Raw genomic sequence first — 16756 nt, 5'->3', positions numbered from 1 at the left:
TTTCTTTATTTTTATTGGTTCTTTTCGTTTGCTTGCTTTTGGAAGCTTGAGGGCTATTTTGGTGCAGTTTGAGAGAAAAGGAACAGTGCAGGCATGCTATAAACCTTTGCAGCTGCCGGGAGGAGGGCCAGAGGAAGAGGGAGAGTCAGCCATACTTGGTAAGGGAGGCTGGCAAGCAACTGACAGGAGGGCCTTCAGGAAAGGGGGAGAAAGCCGAGAGGCCCAGAACAAGCCAAGTGAGGTTTGGGTCAGGATGTGAAGCAGGAGTAAGGAGGAACTTAGCGAGGGTCTGTAAGCAACTGCCTCACCTTCCGCTAGCCCAGAGACCATGTTTCTCATCTTTAAGTTCACTTCACCCTGCCACAACCATGGCCTGGCCAATACCCAACACTCTGTGTGCAAGTACCCCATCCCCAACTACAGCCTCAACTGACACCTGACACTAGGCAAGATGGTCTGCGGGTCTCCGCACAGACATCTGTCAAGACAGCTGTCACCCAGGCTCCATGGTCACCAGCTCTGTGGCTGGGAACAATAATGCCTGCAGCTCTGTACCTCCGTCTCCCCATTCTTCAACAGAACTAGTAAGCTTAGCGATGCAGTGCAGGCTGCCTGTGAGCACTCATGTGCCATGGAACCATCCAGAGGAAGCGCTCCGCCAAGAGAGCACAGCAGTCCAGCCCCACACATCTAGCCAAGGTCACACTCGGACACTCACCGTTTCTTGTGCCAGACCTCAGAGATCAACTTCTGGTAACTCTTGCACAAGGCTGGCTTCTTGTCTGTGCGTACCAGGCCACCACACTCCAGGAAGAACTGAGTGAGTGGGGGGCTGGGTTGGGGGTAGAGAGTCAGGACAGAAGAGAAATGGGAGGAACCGTGTTATTTAGAAAGAACTAGATTAGGGCTGGAGAGATGGCTCAGCACATAGAGGTGCCTGTCACTGAGCCTGGTGACCTGAGTTCAATCCCTGGGACCTAAATCCACCTATGCTCACACATACACACACGAGACAGGATTTCTCTGTATAGATTGGACAGTTTCTTGGCTGTACTAGAACTCACTCTGTAGACCACGCTGGCCTCAAACTCACTGAGATCCACCTGCCTCTGCCTGGGGAGAAACTGCTGACAGTGGGCCCCTAGGATTGAGAGCCAGGAAGGCCTTGTCTATTACAGGAAACAAACACCCATCTCTCCTGAGTCAGATCCAGGCTCCCTGCCACAGGTCCTGAGACTGGGACTCTGAAAGAACAGGGGTAGAGGTGCCCCTGCTCTCCCTGAGCCTACACTGTAGGACTTGTCAGGTGAGAGGGCAATTCTACTTTTTACATGTTACAGAAACTGTCACATATACATTCACATGCATGAGCACACACACACACATGCATGCATGTTAAACAAATGTATACAAACAATGTCAATTGACCATATTGTCACTGTGAACCTTTGGGGGCTATCCTTCCAAACTTTTTTTTATTGCAGAGGGGGATTGGTTTTTCTAGACAGGGTTTCTCTGTGTAACAGCCCTGGCTGTCCTGGAACTCACTCTGTAGACCAGGCTGGCCTCGAACTCACAGAGATCCGCCTGCCTCTGCCTCCCAAGTGCTGGGATTAAAGGCGTGCACCATCCGACTTTTTTAGGTATGCATATCTGTTCCCTTTTCCCCTCCTTTCTGTATGTTAATTGTTAACACGCAACTGTATACAGGAAAAGGAGAAGGTTGCTGAGTTTGCTCTACCATTCCTGTGTCAGCTCTGTTTGTGTGTGTGTGTGTAACAATGAACACACATACTCTCAATCACAACCTTGTAGAGACCGCCACTACACAGGCCTGCACCCCATCTGGCAATCTCCCTTTCCATCTGCCAGGTTCTGCACCCCTCACTTCAGTAAACATTGGCCTACACTCCGCACAAGACTGCAATACAGTGATATTACTCTCTTGCAGATAGACCACATGGACACAGTATTAGGATGGAACCAGGGACTCGCACATGCTAGGCCAACCCTCCACAAATGAGCTGCACCCTGCCCCTACCAGGGATGCTGAGTACCCCTGGGCCTATCATGCCTCCTCCTCCCTGGTCCTGTGAGGGACGGCAGTCACTGGGCATGCCTGGGTTTAGGGGTTTGGAAGTGTGTCTATCCCATGTCTATGGCCAGTGTGCAATGCACAGAGTGGAGACTGCTACTCCTTCTAGGGTTTTGCCTGGGACAGTTCCTGCCCTTCCCTCAGGAGAGGACAACCTACCAATTGGACAAGGCCTGCAGGGCAGCATTCATGTAGCAGGAGTTTCCCAGGTTCTTCATGCCCGTGAGGCCTGAAAACAACATGGAGAAGAACTGAGAGCCCTGCCCAGAGGGCCCTCACAAGCTCCTCCGCTGAGCTCTAGCCACCCCAGGTCGGCGGCAAATCTGGATCCCACCCCAGAGATCTCCCAGAAGTCAGCACGGCTATTGCTCAGAACACCTAAGCAGGGTTGGGTGTGCACATAAAAGAGCCCCTTAGCTACTCTGCCCAGCTCACACTCCAAACCACACAGACGAGGAGGCCACACACACAGCTTCAAGCGGCTGAGAGAGAGGCGCACATCTCTAGGGACGGCACGTCCTGTGTGTTTCCCACCCTGCTCACTGCACCACGGCAGACGGAGCCAGCAGAGACAAGCCCCTGGCTTCCCATGCCGTCTGCCCTACGGCTCCCCTGTTGTCAGCCATTACCTCGAGGTTTCAGGTCATCATCCTCAGACTCAGACTCTCCTTCGTCAGCCACAGCAATAGGGACGGCTCTCAGAGAGTAGGAGGATGGTGGGGAGTCCTGTGTTAAAGACCCAAGTGAGGAAATTGGGGTGAAGAGGGGGACCTGAATGCACTCACCTCCTCCCAGGGGAAGCATTACAGCCCCTCAGCATATAGCCAGTACTGAGTGAGCCCAACAAAGCCAAGGGTGTCATGCAAGGGGAGACTGGGGACCATCTCTGGGAACTGCCGTACTTGTAATTTGTAAGAACTGCTGTTCCTTTAGAAGACACTGGAGGTGGGGGAGGAGTGAAGAAAACCACACAATCCCAGTTTCCTGAGCAAGCACTGCTAACTGCAGTACACTTCTGTACATTTTTACCATTTAACACACACCAACAAAGGACATCATACAATGTCACAGCCTGAAAACCTTCAGGGCTGGGGAGTCATCTCAGTGGGGAGGAGAACACACTGCTCTTGCAGAGGACCCACACCAGGAGGCTCACAATCGCCAACCCCAGCTCCAGGGCTCTGATAATTTCCTCTTGCCTCCTTAGGCTCCTGAACTCATGCACACAAACACACCTGCACACGCAGAAAAAAAATACAATCTTCTACCTCCTTCTTTTTAAAAACTAAAAACAAAGACTTCACAAACATCTCCCGGTCACACTGTACTCAATAGACACTTTTAGCTATGGCATGCCGTCTCAGCAAGGAGGCAACAGAGCCACATGCACACTCCCCACCTGTACATATCCACACACCCACAGACCACACACATCTTGCCCACACCACCCCATAACTCCCTGTCCTTCCAGGGTTGCTCATCTAGCCTTACCGATGGGCTTGCTGACCCCTACAAGTACCAGGCAGGCCAGGGCTGAGTCTGCCATCCTGAGGAAGTCTCTGCTGCTGGAGGAGCTGTTCTCTCACAGGGGTGTCCACAGAGGAGCAGGCCACAGTAACTACTCTCAGGTTCCTCAGGATACGCTTTAGGTGTGGGACCTGCCAGGGACTACCTGTGACTCTGCTGGTCCCTCCCAGAGCCATGAATGGAGCCATGTACTTCCCCAGTCTTCCCTGCTCCTGCTCCTCTGTGTTCTCACAGCCCTACATGGGCCCTGACACAACTGGGCTCAGTGAGTACTTGCTGACCAGAGCTCCTTGTCACATACTTCCACTGGACCCCCTGGCTCAGATCACACTGCCCCATCAGGACATGGCTGCCAACAACCAGCCTGAGCGCTGCACCCCTACCTGCTCTGAGAGCTTGGCTGAGGAGCTGGACAGGTGAACTGCCAGGCGCTGTTCCAGGAAGACTTCACGCTCACAGGCATAGCACCACACCCGGAACGTGGTCAGGTTCACAGTCAGGTTGTGCTTTTTCACCTGCAGGATAAGAGCCTAAATAAGGTTGAAGACGGCCAAGCAGGTGCCCTGACCCAACATGGCCCCCCCGCCACCCAGGAAGAGGCAGCCTGGTCAGTGTCCAGGAGCTGAGGCTAGCCCATCCTTCACCCACCAGACAGGGACAGTGTGGGCCTGCTGTCCTTTTCTCAATTCCGCAGCAACTGTGCAGTAACCGACCGCTCTTTACTTGAGGCCCAGGGCAGGTGAAGCCAGGAGGCCGTGGCAAGGGCTGTGCCCTACCTTCCCCACCCCCACACCCACCTGTGCATGAATGGTGCTGTGGTCAGCAAAAGACTCTCCACAGCCAACATAGGGGCAGGTGACCTGGAGAGAGAGCCAGTGTCAGCACAGTAACTCTAGCTACCCCAAGGCAGTGTGACTTGGTGCTATCCAACATGTGACTGAGGAGCTCCCATCCCAAAATAACAAAAGTCTAGTAATCAAAGATGAGTGTGGCCACCAAAATAAGTGGTCCTGCACTGAGTTAAGTAGACACTGTGTCCAGATGCTGGGGCCAGTGCCTGTCCCTTTACTTCATGAGCAAGGAACAAGGGACACTGAATGGGCAGGGGGTATTCAAAATACAGGGTGGCAACAGCTGGAGTCCAGCACTAACCCAATGTCCCATAACCGGGTCGGCTCGCCTCTGACCCACCTTTTGCCTCACTTTTGTCTCTCCCAGAACTGTCTTCCCTGCAAACCCAGCTTTAGAGTCTCCTTCATGGGCCTTTACTCCAGTTTGGAAGTCAGCCACCACAACCCCCCTTCTCCAGGAGTGCCTGGGGCCATGGACAATCTAGGAATGACCTTTGGCCATGACCTGAAAGCCATGGTCAAAGCACACCGTTGCTGTATCGGGCTCCCGCATCTGTCCTCTGGAGGACCTGGGGTTCCCATGAAGCAGGAGCACGTCTCTGTGAGCCCTTCTGGTTGTCTCCTGGGTACCTGGTGGACTACAATCCTGCTCATTTCTGAGTGACAGGTCAGGGTCCCTCTGGGGTCCTAGAACTTCTGCACAGACTGATTCTTTTGTTTCTGCTGGTGACAGGCAGGCCAGATAACCCGGGTGGCTAAGCAGACCAGGCTGAAAGCAAACCTGTGACAATCTTCCTGCCTTGGCTCTCACATGCTAGAGTGCAGTCTGCATTATCACACCCAGAGTGCTGCAGTCATTTTGTTTAAGATTTATTTTTCTGAGTGTGATGGTGCACGCCTTTGGGAGGCACTTGGGAGGCAGAAGAGGGTAAATCTCTATGAGTATGAGGCCAGCCTGATCTAGAGTGAGTTCCAGGACAGCCAGGGCTGTGTAGAGAGATCCTGACTATAAATGNTATAAATAAATAAATAAATAAATAAATAAATAAATAAATAAATAAATGGGAAATTTGGAGGGCTGGGTTACACGCCTGTAATCTCAGCACTTGGGAGGCAGAAGCAAGTGGACCTCTGATTTCGAAGCTAACAAAGGAGTTGTAGCACAGCCAGGGGCTACACAGAGAAACCCTGTCTCAAAAAAAAGAGGGGGTATTTGTTTTTTAAAAAACAGGGGTCTCTCTATTTAGCCCTGGCTGTCCAGTATATACTGTGTACCAGGTTAGCCTTGAACTCACAGAAATCCTCCTGCCTGATTTCTGAGTGGTGAAATTAAAGAGGTGCATTACCATACATGGATTTTTGAGAAAATTTAAATAACATTTTTGAGCATGATTATAAAATCTACCCCATATTTATAGAATATCTGACTACTACTTGTAATACAGAGAAAAGTGGAAATTACTTGATATTCTACACCCCAGAGAAAAGTGGCATATCTTGATAATCTACCTTTATTCTTTTTTCTTTGAGACAGACTCCATGTAGCTATCCTAAAACTAGCTATATAGACCAGGATATGCCACCATAACTACCCACTTCTACTCTCTGATGACAACAATCGCAGCACTGAGGGACTCCCTGGATGCTAACGAGGGACGGCATTCGTCTGGTTATTCTACCCTGTCCCCACTACAGGGCCTGTGGGCAGTGGACCACACAGTGAAGTCAGGCCTGGCTAGGAAGCCCAACCAGCAAGACTCCACAAAAGCAGAGTTCGTATTAAAAAAAAAAAAAAAAAAAAAAAAAAAGGGGGGGAGCTGGAGAGATGGCTCAGTGGTTAAGAGCACCGCCTGCTCTTCCAAAGGTCCTGAGTTCAATTCCCAGCAACCACATGGTGGCTCACAACCATCTGTAATGAGGTCTGGTGCCCTCTTCTGGCCTGCAGACATACACACAGACAGAACATTGCATACATAATAAATAAATATTTAAAAAAAAAAAAAAGCAGAGTTCGTGGAGACTGAATCATTGGTCCAAAGCCTCCCCCAGCTTGATGTTTCCGGCTGTCAGTCTTGATGGCTGCCCAAGTAGCCACCCCAGGGACTGTCCCTGGGGCCTGAACTTGTAGCATCGAGGCTAGGTACTCCCAGGCCAGAGTTCAGACTCATGAGGATTCTTTACCTGGAGGCAGGCCCATAGGTTAGGTCCAGCAACACCACAGGACTGGCAGGTTCCCTGAGAGAGGGAGGGAGGGAGGGAAGAGAGAAAGGTATAAGCGGCCAAGGGGGTGAAACACAGGAACTCCTCTCTACCGGCTGCTGCTCACTCCTCCTTGACTTCAGAGGCCTTCTTTCCCCAACCTACTACCTACACTGGGGCCTGTGGGCACTTTCATCCGAGTGAGGTGAGGTGTTTTGTTTTTTCGAGACAGGGTTTCTCTGTGTTAAAGTCCTAGCTGTCCTGGAACTCTCTGTAGACCAGGCTGACCTGGAACTCACAGAGATCCTCCTGCCTCTGCCTCCCAGGTGCTGGGATTAAAGAAGTAAACACACCTGACAACCCAGGGCCTTGCTTGTGCCCAGGCATGGAGCCACACCTTCAGTCCATGCAGTCTTCTTACGGAATTTCACATCAACAACCAGACGACAATGACTACATGTCACTCAGGGAAGAAGCTCATCTTCCCCTGCAGGAACCCCGAGCAAGCTAGGGGCACATTTGTGAGAGCGTATGGGAGGCTAGGGTGTGGCTCAGCCGTTTTGCACTTGTCCAGAGCGCCAGAAGAAAAAAACAAGAACCACCTCTGTATGCCCATCCCTTCCTTCTGAAGGCTGTGCACCCAGTGGGAATAGATGGTGCCATTAGTGATTCTCGGGGCTTGATCTAAACTGATTAATGGCAGCAGAACCCAAGGCCTGAAGAAAGCTCTCAAGCAGATGCCAGCAGAGCCATTACACACAGAAGGCTTTGCAGAGCTGGGGGCAGGGCAATGCTGCCCTGCCTCACAAAGTCTCCCCAAGCACATAGCAGCCCAAGGCTGAACCCCAGTTCCTGAGGACTGTTCCTCTACCTGAGACTTAAGCAGCAAGTCCTCTTTGGTCACCTCCCCTATGGAGTCAAGGTGAGGGCAGATGTCTCTGGCATCTCCCATTCTGGCCCAGGCTCCCCTGTAAGGAGACACAGCAGGTTAGAGGCAATCCCCTGACACATACAATTAATGACACCACAGGGGACGAGAGGTTACTGGCATGGCTGGTTGCAATCCCAGCTCCACCTCATAGCAGCTGGTAACCCAGCAAGCTGCTTCACCTCCCTGGGCCTCCCTTTCTTAGTCTGAGGAAAAAACAGCTGTCTCACTGGGTTGGTATGATGGTTCACAGAATTAAAGGGTATCAGGGCAGGGCTGGCACACGGCTTGACAGACAGCATTCTGAACAATGCTGGCTGGCTATGAGGCTTAGGTTCACTGGTGGGGAGACACTGGAATCATGCCAATCCCTCAGGAACTGCACACCACCCTGTCTAGACCCATGGAGCTGTTGGAGATTCGTGTCTGTGATCTACTCCACCGAGTGGGCAGGCAGAGGAATGGCTGGCTTTCAAAACTGCCTTCTCTGAACAGGCAGGGCCATCTTCTAAGGAGCCCAAAGGCGGCTGAGCGTCCTGAAGCTGCAGTCTCAGTGGAGAAGCTCAACTGCAGGTCATATATCAAAGGCAGCACAAGTTGGACTGCCTTCAGGAACATCTGAGCACTGGCAGAAGACTCACCCAGGAAGCAGGATGGAAGAGGTCGCCAAAGTGCCAACAGCAGTGTATCTGGGTGACAGATGTTATGGGGTAGGAAAGTTAGCTTTGCTGCTATAGTAAGTGACACACTCTTAGGAAAAGCAAACTCCGATGTTCTAAAAGTACTAGGCAGAGGAGATAGGTCCCTCCAAGGGTGACAGGCATGCCTTCACACACTACACACTTCCCTCCATGCATGACATCCCTCCACACACGACAGACATCCCTCCACACACGACAGACAGACTTCCCTCCATGGGTGACAGACTTCCCTCCACACACAACAGACATCCCTCCACACATGGCAGACATCCCTCCATGGGTGACAGACATCCCTCCACACACAACAGACATCCCTCCACACATGGCAGACTTCCCTCCATGGGTGACAGACATCCCTCCACACACGACAGACATCCCTCCACATACGACAGACATCCCTCCACACACGACAGACATCCCTCCACACACGACAGACATCCCTCCACACACGACAGACATCCCTCCACACACGACAGACATCCCTCCACACATGACAGACATCCCTCCACATATGACAGACATCCCTCCACACACGACAGACATCCCTCCACACATGACAGACATCCCTCCACATATGACAGACATCCCTCCACACACGACAGACATCACTCCTGATGTTCTTCTGCAAACTATTTCACTAAATCAAGAGAAAGAAAAGGCAATCTGTCTGAAAAGTCACTGCTCTGCCAGGTGGGGGCGCACTCTGGCCATCTAGGCTGTCGTCTGGCAGATGTGCTGCATTAGGCAAGCTGCGGGAGGGCACACAAGATATCCCTGCATGTTTTTGCAAAGTCCTGGGAATCTGGCTATTTTAAAAGGAGACACCAGGGCTGTAGTGATCGTGTCTATAATCCCAGCAGGGCAATCACAGGTTAAAGTCTGGGACTGGAGACATGGCTCAGCAGTTAAGAACACTGGCTGCTTTTCCTGCGGACCTGGGTTTGGTTTCCAGCACTCTCACGGTGGGTGGCTCACAATCATCCCTAACTCCAGTTCCAGAGGATCAGACACCCCTTTCTGACCACTGCAGGTACCAGGCAAGCAAATACATATATCCTGGCAACACAATCACCACACACATACACATACACACAAAATAAAATAAAATAAAATAAATAGTGCAAAGAAAGTTTAATGTCCCCTCTGCTACACAGAAAGTTGGAGGCTATCCTGGGGTTTATGAGACCTTGTTTAAAAAAATTAAAGCAGCCAGGCAAAGGTGGAGCACACGTTTAATCCCAGCACTCAGGAGGCAGAGGCAGGTGGATATATGTGAGTTTGAGGCCAGTCTGGTCTACAGAGCTAGTTCCAGTGTACAGGCTCCAAAGCTAAGAAAGGCTCAAATAAGCCACAGGTGTAGGTGGAGCCTAGAGCACCCTCATCAACAGCCAGGGCTACATTTCCCCAGGAGCCCAAAGGTGGACACAGTGCACCCTCTCCACCTCCAGGGTCAGCCAGGCAGCACAGGAGATACTATGCTCATGGTGCCAGCTACTAGGCCTAACAGAGTCCTGGGCCAGTCCAATAAGAGCCCTCTCTGTTGTCTCGGCAGCTGTGACGGCCCCATTAGCACAGACCAGGAGATCGTTGCTTCCTGTCTCAGCAATAGTCATCCCAGAGGGAGGGCTTCAGGCCTCGCTCACTTGTGAGTGCTCTCTTTCTCTCTCTAAAATGTGTTAATTTTTATTTGTGTGTGTGTGTGTGTGTAGGTCAGAGGGCAACTACGGGAGTCACTTTTCCCCTTGCACTATGTGGGTCCCCAGGGCTGAAACGCAGGTTGACAGGCTTTGGAGGTAAGCCCCTTGACCTGGAGAGTCATCCTGCTGGCCCTTATTCTCTAGGAAAAAAAAAAAAAAAAGCAAATAAAGGCAGCATTGTCATGCATTCCCCTTCACTTTATCCCGAGCATCCTGAGACCAGTATAGCTTCGCTCCCCTTCTGCCTCAAATGGCAAATGCCCAGCATAAGAGCCACATATCATCAGCAAAAGCGACCTGTGACATGTGAGTATAATCCCGTGCCTTCTAGGACAGCCAGCTCCTCTGGCAGTACAAAGGGGTACACCTCAGAGGAGGAGGTGGGACCTACCTGTGTCAATGGCACATGCAGGAGGAGGCCAGCACAGACATCCTCTGTTGACAGTGACGGGCTGCTGAGGAGACCTGCACCTGGGGGTAAATGAAATATTTCGTACAGAATCTACTTTAAAATTCCTCTTGGTTGAAAACATCCCACACCATCTGGGGAGCACACATAGTGGGCTGCCTCCACAGGCTTTGTGTTTCTCATGGACAGTGACACCATCCTTCCAGGCTGGGTACAGAACTAGCAGGCCCTCTGGAGAGGCGTCTGAGCCCTCCACACATGCCACCAAGTCCCTCAGATTACCTTTGGAGCCTTTCTGAAGCCCCAGTCTTCAGTTACCAGGGGCTACAGCACCACTAGGGTCATCAGAGTTGCCACTGCCCCTGTTTCCTAGGTGGGCCACAGTCTCCAGATGTGGGCAGTCCAAAGAGGGACAGGCAGTTGGAAGGTAACTTAAAATGGCCACATGACAACAACAGGGTTCAAAGTTCTAAATTCCAAAATTCCAAACCTTACTAGAAGCCAGGTTTGGTTTTTTTTTTTTTTGGTCTGTTCAGTGTTCAGAGGCTAAAGCTGTGCTGGCACTGTCCCAATGCTATTTTGGGCAGAGGTGGGGTTTTAGTGTCTGCCACATGCGCCAGCATTCCAGAGTGGTGTGCTGAGGAAGGAGGAGTTGGATTATGATCTTGGTGCCCAGAACAGAATGACAATGACAGGCCCTTTTTTTTTTTTCCACACAAAGTCTCACTTTGTAGCCAAGGCTGGCCTAGAATTCATTGTATAGTCCAAGTGGGCTTCAAACTCATGATATTCCTTCCTCGGGGCCCTCGAGTGCTGGGACTGCAGACAAGCATCCACATACCCAGTGTCAGACCCACTTTTAATTCCCAAGAGCAAATGGAGTCCAGTTTCTACAAACTGAGAGAAAAAAATCCCCACAGCTAACAAGCCCCAGAATGGTCACTGCCCCTATTCCTCCCAGAAAGAGACAGGTAGCATGCCATTGAGTTTGTCCTATCAGCTTTGCAAACAATCAGTGTTGGTCCACACAGAACCTAACTTTAAATCATCTGCTAATCTTTCCAAATGACAGACATAAGTAGCCTTATATACAGGTCACATCAAGGACCCTACAAGACAACCTTGGCCCACTGCATCACTTGCTGCGTGTTTGATTCTGGAGCATGGCCATGGCACCCATAGTTGCACACAATGTAATTTAAATGAGAGAGAGTAACCCCTGGCCCTTGCTGTCACCTCAGTACTCAGGCTGCTGAGGCAGGAGGATTTCGAATTCTAGATTTGCCTGGGCTACAGAGAAGGGCCTTTTCCCGTGCAGAGCAGAGGGGGCGCACACCTTTAATCCCAGCACTTGGGAGGCAGAGGCAGGCGGATCTCTGTGAGTTCAAGGCCAGCCTGGTCTACAGAGTGAGAACCAGGACAACCAGGGCTCCACAAGGGAAACTCTATCTCAGAACAAAACAAAAGCCACAGAGAAAGGGAAGGGAAACTGAGGAAGGGAGGGAAAAGGTGGCCTCTTTAAGAGGGGGAAAATCACTGAAAAATTAGTAAGTTAGCATATAGACTAGACATTAGATAATAACATTTTCAATAATTGACCTGGGGTGGCAGTGAGGGTGCACATGTGTGCTTGTGTGTGTGGAAGCCAGAGGCCAAGCTTGGGTGTCACTTCTCTGGAGCTATTCACCTTGTTTCTTGAGACAGGGTCTCTCACAGAACTTGAAGCTCATTGGTTAAGCTAGACTGGCCAGTGAACCCTAAGGATCTCCCCGTCTTTACAGACACACACCACACACCCAGATTTTCCTCCTGAGTTCTGATGACTGAACTCAGGTCCTCACGCTTGCTAGGCAAGAACTATACTGACCGAGTACCTCCGCAGCACTGATAACAACTCAACTGTCCCACCCTACCCCCCCCCAAATTCCTACACTGGACTCCTAAGTGCCACCACCCTAGCAAAGACGGAGGTAAGGACTTTGGAGAAATAAGTAACAATCATGTCTCTGTGGTGGGACTTATGCTTCTGAGTCTCAAGCACAAAGAAGAAATGGAGGCTGCCACACAGCAAGGCCACACCCACACGAGTCCAGTGAAAAGGAGCTTCTGAAACCTTCATCCTGAGCTCCAACCTCCAGAACTTGAGGCCATTAATCTTTGCTGTTTAAGCAGCCCCATCCCCCTGTTGTACGCTGTCACAGCAGCCTTGGAGAAAAGCATTCTCTGGCTGTGCGCAATGACACCCTCCCTTACTGCTGCTTGAGATACGTGGGATAAAAGGCCAGAATGTCTGTGCTTACTTTTCCATGAATCAGCAACAGCGACATTAGGAGAAGCAGATATGGAAAATAAAGGGGGGAAAAGCCAGTAATTAGTGAAGGTAGGAGAATGAGGGGTCACTGTATTATTCAAGCAACCTTCTCTGGCAGGAATGGCAGCTTCGCTTCGGACAGAAGAGCAAAGCCACCTGCCTGAGGTCACACAGTGAGGAAGGGACACAGCTGGAAGGGGGCTGGTCCGGTGTGCCAGCAGGCCTCTAATAAAGGCTGAAAGAGAAGATCCATGAAAGTACTAGGTGCTGTGTTCAGGCCCCCTGAAGAGCAGCTAGTCCCATTGGGCAACCGCCCTCAGGGACCCGCTAGACCACACCCTCATGTCTTGGAGCTGGAGAGTAGGGATGGAGGCAAAGAGCCCACCTCTCCTGCCCTGTCAGACCTGAGTGATGCAGCATAGGCTCTTGTACCTTCCCAGGGAGCTGGCAACAGGGAAGCCCCACCCTCAGGAGCGGAATGGGGGCGGGGCCTAGGAGAGGCAGTGCGGCTGCGCAATTACTCCGAAGGCCTGGCAGCCTCAGGTGCCCGTTACTCATCACTTTCCCCAGAGCTTCTGGTAATATTCCTCCGACTCCCAGGGAGTCGCTGATCCTTTGGGATCCGAAGGTGTCACTGCCGAGCCTCTGCCCACACAGGTTCCCACAGCCACCATTCACAGATCCTCTCACTAGCCAACCACAGCCCCTTCCCCGCACGCCACACCTCTTGCCTACACGTGCACCTTCCTTTTCTCACTCTCTCCCCCACATTCCAGACACTAGTCCAACCTATCACACCTCCAGGTCTCTCTGCCCACCACGGACCCTACCTTAGGAGCTCTGCTAACAGCTCCAGGTCTTAAACTCTCCCAGGGTAAGCCCGCAGGACCCTCACAACTGCCCGGGGAAGCCATCCATCACCAAAGGTGGGGAAAGCGAGACTCGAGTACAGGAGCAAAGCTCTGGAGCCCCAGAGCCAGCACCCAAACCCAGGAGATCTGCCCTGCAGTCCACGCTCTAAATGAACTGTGGCTTCCAACATCCCAAATGCGCCAGCCAACAGGGCACAGGGATAATGTTCACCTCGAAGCTCCAGCCACCACTACACACAGCAAAGTCCTCTTTTTTTTTTTTTTAAAGAAAAATAAAAGTGCCAGCCTGGGAGAGTCCCAAACCTACACCCTTTCTTTTTCATTTATTCCTAAAAGGCAACAGTAGAGGGTGGCTCAGCCCTGTTCTGCACTTCTTGAAGTGGTGTGGAGCAGTGAATTGCTCTCTGAGGATGGCTCAGGAGAGGCTTGGAAAAAAGGCTTCTGTTGGAGCTAGTAGGTAGCCTGCCTAGCCTGGAGTTTACTCTGTAGACCAAGCTGGCCTCAAACTCAGACATCTGCCTGCCTGTGCCTCTGCCTCTCAAGTGCTGGGATTAAAAGCCTGTACCATCACGCCTGCGTTTGTTTTTTGTTTGTTTTTTAATGATTTCTTAACGTTAAGATAGTCAAATATAGCCCAGACTCAGGCCAGGCTAGTCTCTCTTTAAGTAGCTGAGTATGACCCTGAACTTCTGACCCTACTAAGGGTTGGAACTATGGCATGAAACAGTATGCCAGGCTTATGCAATCCTGGAGATTGGACCCAGGGTGCACCATGCACACTAGGCAAGAACTCTACCAACTGAACCACATCCCCAATCCTTCAAAAATGAATCTCTCTCTCTCTCTCTCTCTCTCTCTCTCTCTCTCTCTCTCTCTCTCTGAGACAGGGTTTCTCTGTGTACCCTGGCTGTCCTGGAACTTGCTCTGTAAACCAGGCTGGTGTCAAATTCAGAGCTCTGCCTGCCTCTACCTCCTGAACACCGGGATTAAAGGCCACCATCATCAAACAAGCATTTCTTGAATGCTCACAATGGCAGGGGCCATCCAGATGTGAATGCTCCTTGGCCATCCATCTAGCTCCACAGAGAAATCGGCACCCAGTCCTAACTTCCAAGCCAAACTAAAACCGGAGACTCCTCTTTGAAGTAGAAGAGGAAAAGCCCTCAGTTTCCTGCAGGATTCCTCTGAGAAGCAGCCTTGCTTTCAAGAACAGGACTCAGGAGGGGCTGCTGTCTCTCCACCCAGGCACCGAGGTCGGATTCCCGGCTGCCACGTTCTGATCAGTACTCGTGTCAAATGAGAATCAACTCCATCTGCCACAGCCTTGGGAGTGGACGTCACCTGCCATTCTGGTTTCAAGGAGGAGCGTGGGAGAGGGAGAATGGCTATGTATCAAATGTCCCTCTATATCTTCAAATAAGTTCTGTCTGGAAATTCTCCTGATCATCTTGACTCTTTCCTTGAAGGTACCAGAGTGGCCCAGTACCTTAGGGGCTATGGAGCGGGCAGGGCATGGTCAGGCAGGGAAGTTAAGAACTACCTCTGAGCCCGTGAGAGTTGACCCTGGGTTCAAGTCTCTGCGTTTGTGCAGCAATTCCCAAGGAGTCTATTTTTCAGCCAACAGAGACGTGGTGTCCAGTAAGTACCATATACATCTGAGGATGGCTGAAACACTCTGCGTGTGGGGGTGGGGGGGTCAAGACTTCAAGACTTAATTCCTTTTTGATCAAAGCCAAAAAGTTGTTTCAAGGCAGTCCAGTCTTTTCTAAGGGGAATGATAACCTCAAAGAAAATTGTTCTGGAGAAAAGCCAAGGCATGGCAGATATGCCTCTCTGCTTCAGAATAGTCTTCCAGAAAAAGTCCCACCAGCCCCTCCCCCAGCTCATGATCTGGAACACCAGCTGCAAGAACAGCAGCAGAGACTCATAGAGACCCACTGTCCCCTGACGCAAGTCCCGCGGCTGAGAAAACGATGCCCCTGCCCCAGCTCCATCTCCCAGCAGTGTAACTTGATGCACCGGTTACTTCTCTAAGCCTCTCAGCTTTCTCTAACTTCCTCAGTTGGAAGGCAGACCCAACTGCATCAACTTCGTGGGATTAGACGGGAGACTTCAGGAGAGAATGCTTAGCCCAGTGCCTGCCACAGAGTTAAGTGTCCAGTAAGAAGTGCTTTGCTCCAGAGGAAGCTAGTAACTAAGGAGTCCCTAAAAGTCCCATGTGAGCCATTACGCATGCACTTATCCATCTCCTAAGTGTTTATGGATACCTCTCAAAGCTAACTACCCACACAACATCTTGGGGGTGGAAGGTGTATAGGGCAGAGCGACAGTCCTCCAGGCCAAAGGAGACACCCTGAGCTCTCGAAGGGCAGTCCCCAGCCTCACACCTTGGAGCGGCTGAACGTCAGTGGCACCCTTCCTAGAGACCAGTGGCTGCAGGCCACCCTGGGGCGGGCAGTTGGCACCGGGACTGATATTCACCCCCTCCAAGGACTCAGCTTTTGTCCGTGAGGAATAAATTTTACAAGTCTGGGGCCCGGAGCACGAGTGGCCTCGCGCTGGCCTTCCGAGCGACGTGAGGCCTGCCAAGAAGAAGCCAGGGCCGTGGGGACTTGGGGCGGACATACGAGCCGGTCGATGGGTGGGCGGCGGAGACTTCGCTCCAGGTCGCGGCTGCCCCGCAAAGCCAGGCCTCCCCTGTTCGCAGCGGCGGCGCGATCGTCCCTGTTCTAGCGGCCCAGCCCACGGCACCAGGCAGCAGCCGTCCGAAACTCACCTGCCGTCGCAACCGCGCCGCCTGTCAGTCAAGCGCGCCCACCGCGACGCCGCGCAGAGTCTTGAGGCTCTGCCTGCCGTGCCCCGCCTCCTCGCCGTCAGGCGTCCAATCGGGAGAGCCTATGCCAAGGACGGGGGCGGGGTTCATGGCGCTGCCTCCTAGGGGGCGGATCCGTGCGTGCTGGGGGCGTGGCCGTGCGAGTGTTGAATGCCCGTGCATGCCGGGAGTAGGGGGAGTGGCCTGCTGCGGGGGCGTGGCCGTGTGGTTCGAAGGTTGTCACGCCGGTGGCGAGCGTGGTCTCATCGCTGGGGCGTGGCCGTGGGTGTGGCCACGCGGCCGTACCTGACTTTGCTTTTCGGCGTCGGGAGCTCGTGGCTGTGCGGCTGGGGC

The 16756-nt window shown here is 52.1% G+C and overlaps 1 protein-coding gene across 4 annotated transcripts in view; it reads right to left on the bottom strand.

Moving 5' to 3' along the window:
- The window catches only part of Usp20 (ubiquitin specific peptidase 20), a 30901-nt gene extending 14398 nt beyond the window's left edge, over nt 1-16503 (bottom strand). The window contains exons 1-10 of one of the 4 annotated variants that reach the window (XM_050154947.1): nt 16367-16503; nt 10390-10469; nt 8242-8289; nt 7544-7640; nt 6655-6708; nt 4420-4482; nt 4006-4137; nt 2725-2821; nt 2255-2324; nt 719-832 (exon numbers count right to left, since the gene is read on the bottom strand). In XM_050154947.1, coding sequence (XP_050010904.1) covers nt 719-832; nt 2255-2324; nt 2725-2821; nt 4006-4137; nt 4420-4482; nt 6655-6708; nt 7544-7624 — 611 coding nt within the window. In that variant the 5' untranslated portion in view covers nt 7625-7640; nt 8242-8289; nt 10390-10469; nt 16367-16503. Of the gene's footprint in view, nt 1-718; nt 833-2254; nt 2325-2724; nt 2822-4005; nt 4138-4419; nt 4483-6654; nt 6709-7543; nt 7641-8241; nt 8290-10389; nt 10470-10689; nt 10821-15977; nt 16155-16217; nt 16327-16366 lie in introns of those variants that run through there. The other 3 variants (XM_050154949.1, XM_050154951.1, XM_050154948.1) reach the window with 3 other exon arrangements.
- Between the last annotated feature and the right edge of the window lie 253 nt (nt 16504-16756).

This window comes from Alexandromys fortis, unplaced genomic scaffold (genome assembly GCF_014885135.2).
Source record: "Alexandromys fortis isolate MF-2015 unplaced genomic scaffold, M_Fortis_MF-2015_v1.1 scaffold_72, whole genome shotgun sequence".
NCBI lineage: Eukaryota > Metazoa > Chordata > Mammalia > Rodentia > Cricetidae > Alexandromys > Alexandromys fortis.
Note: the sequence above shows the minus strand (reverse complement) of the source record. Positions and strands in the feature narration are given on the sequence as shown.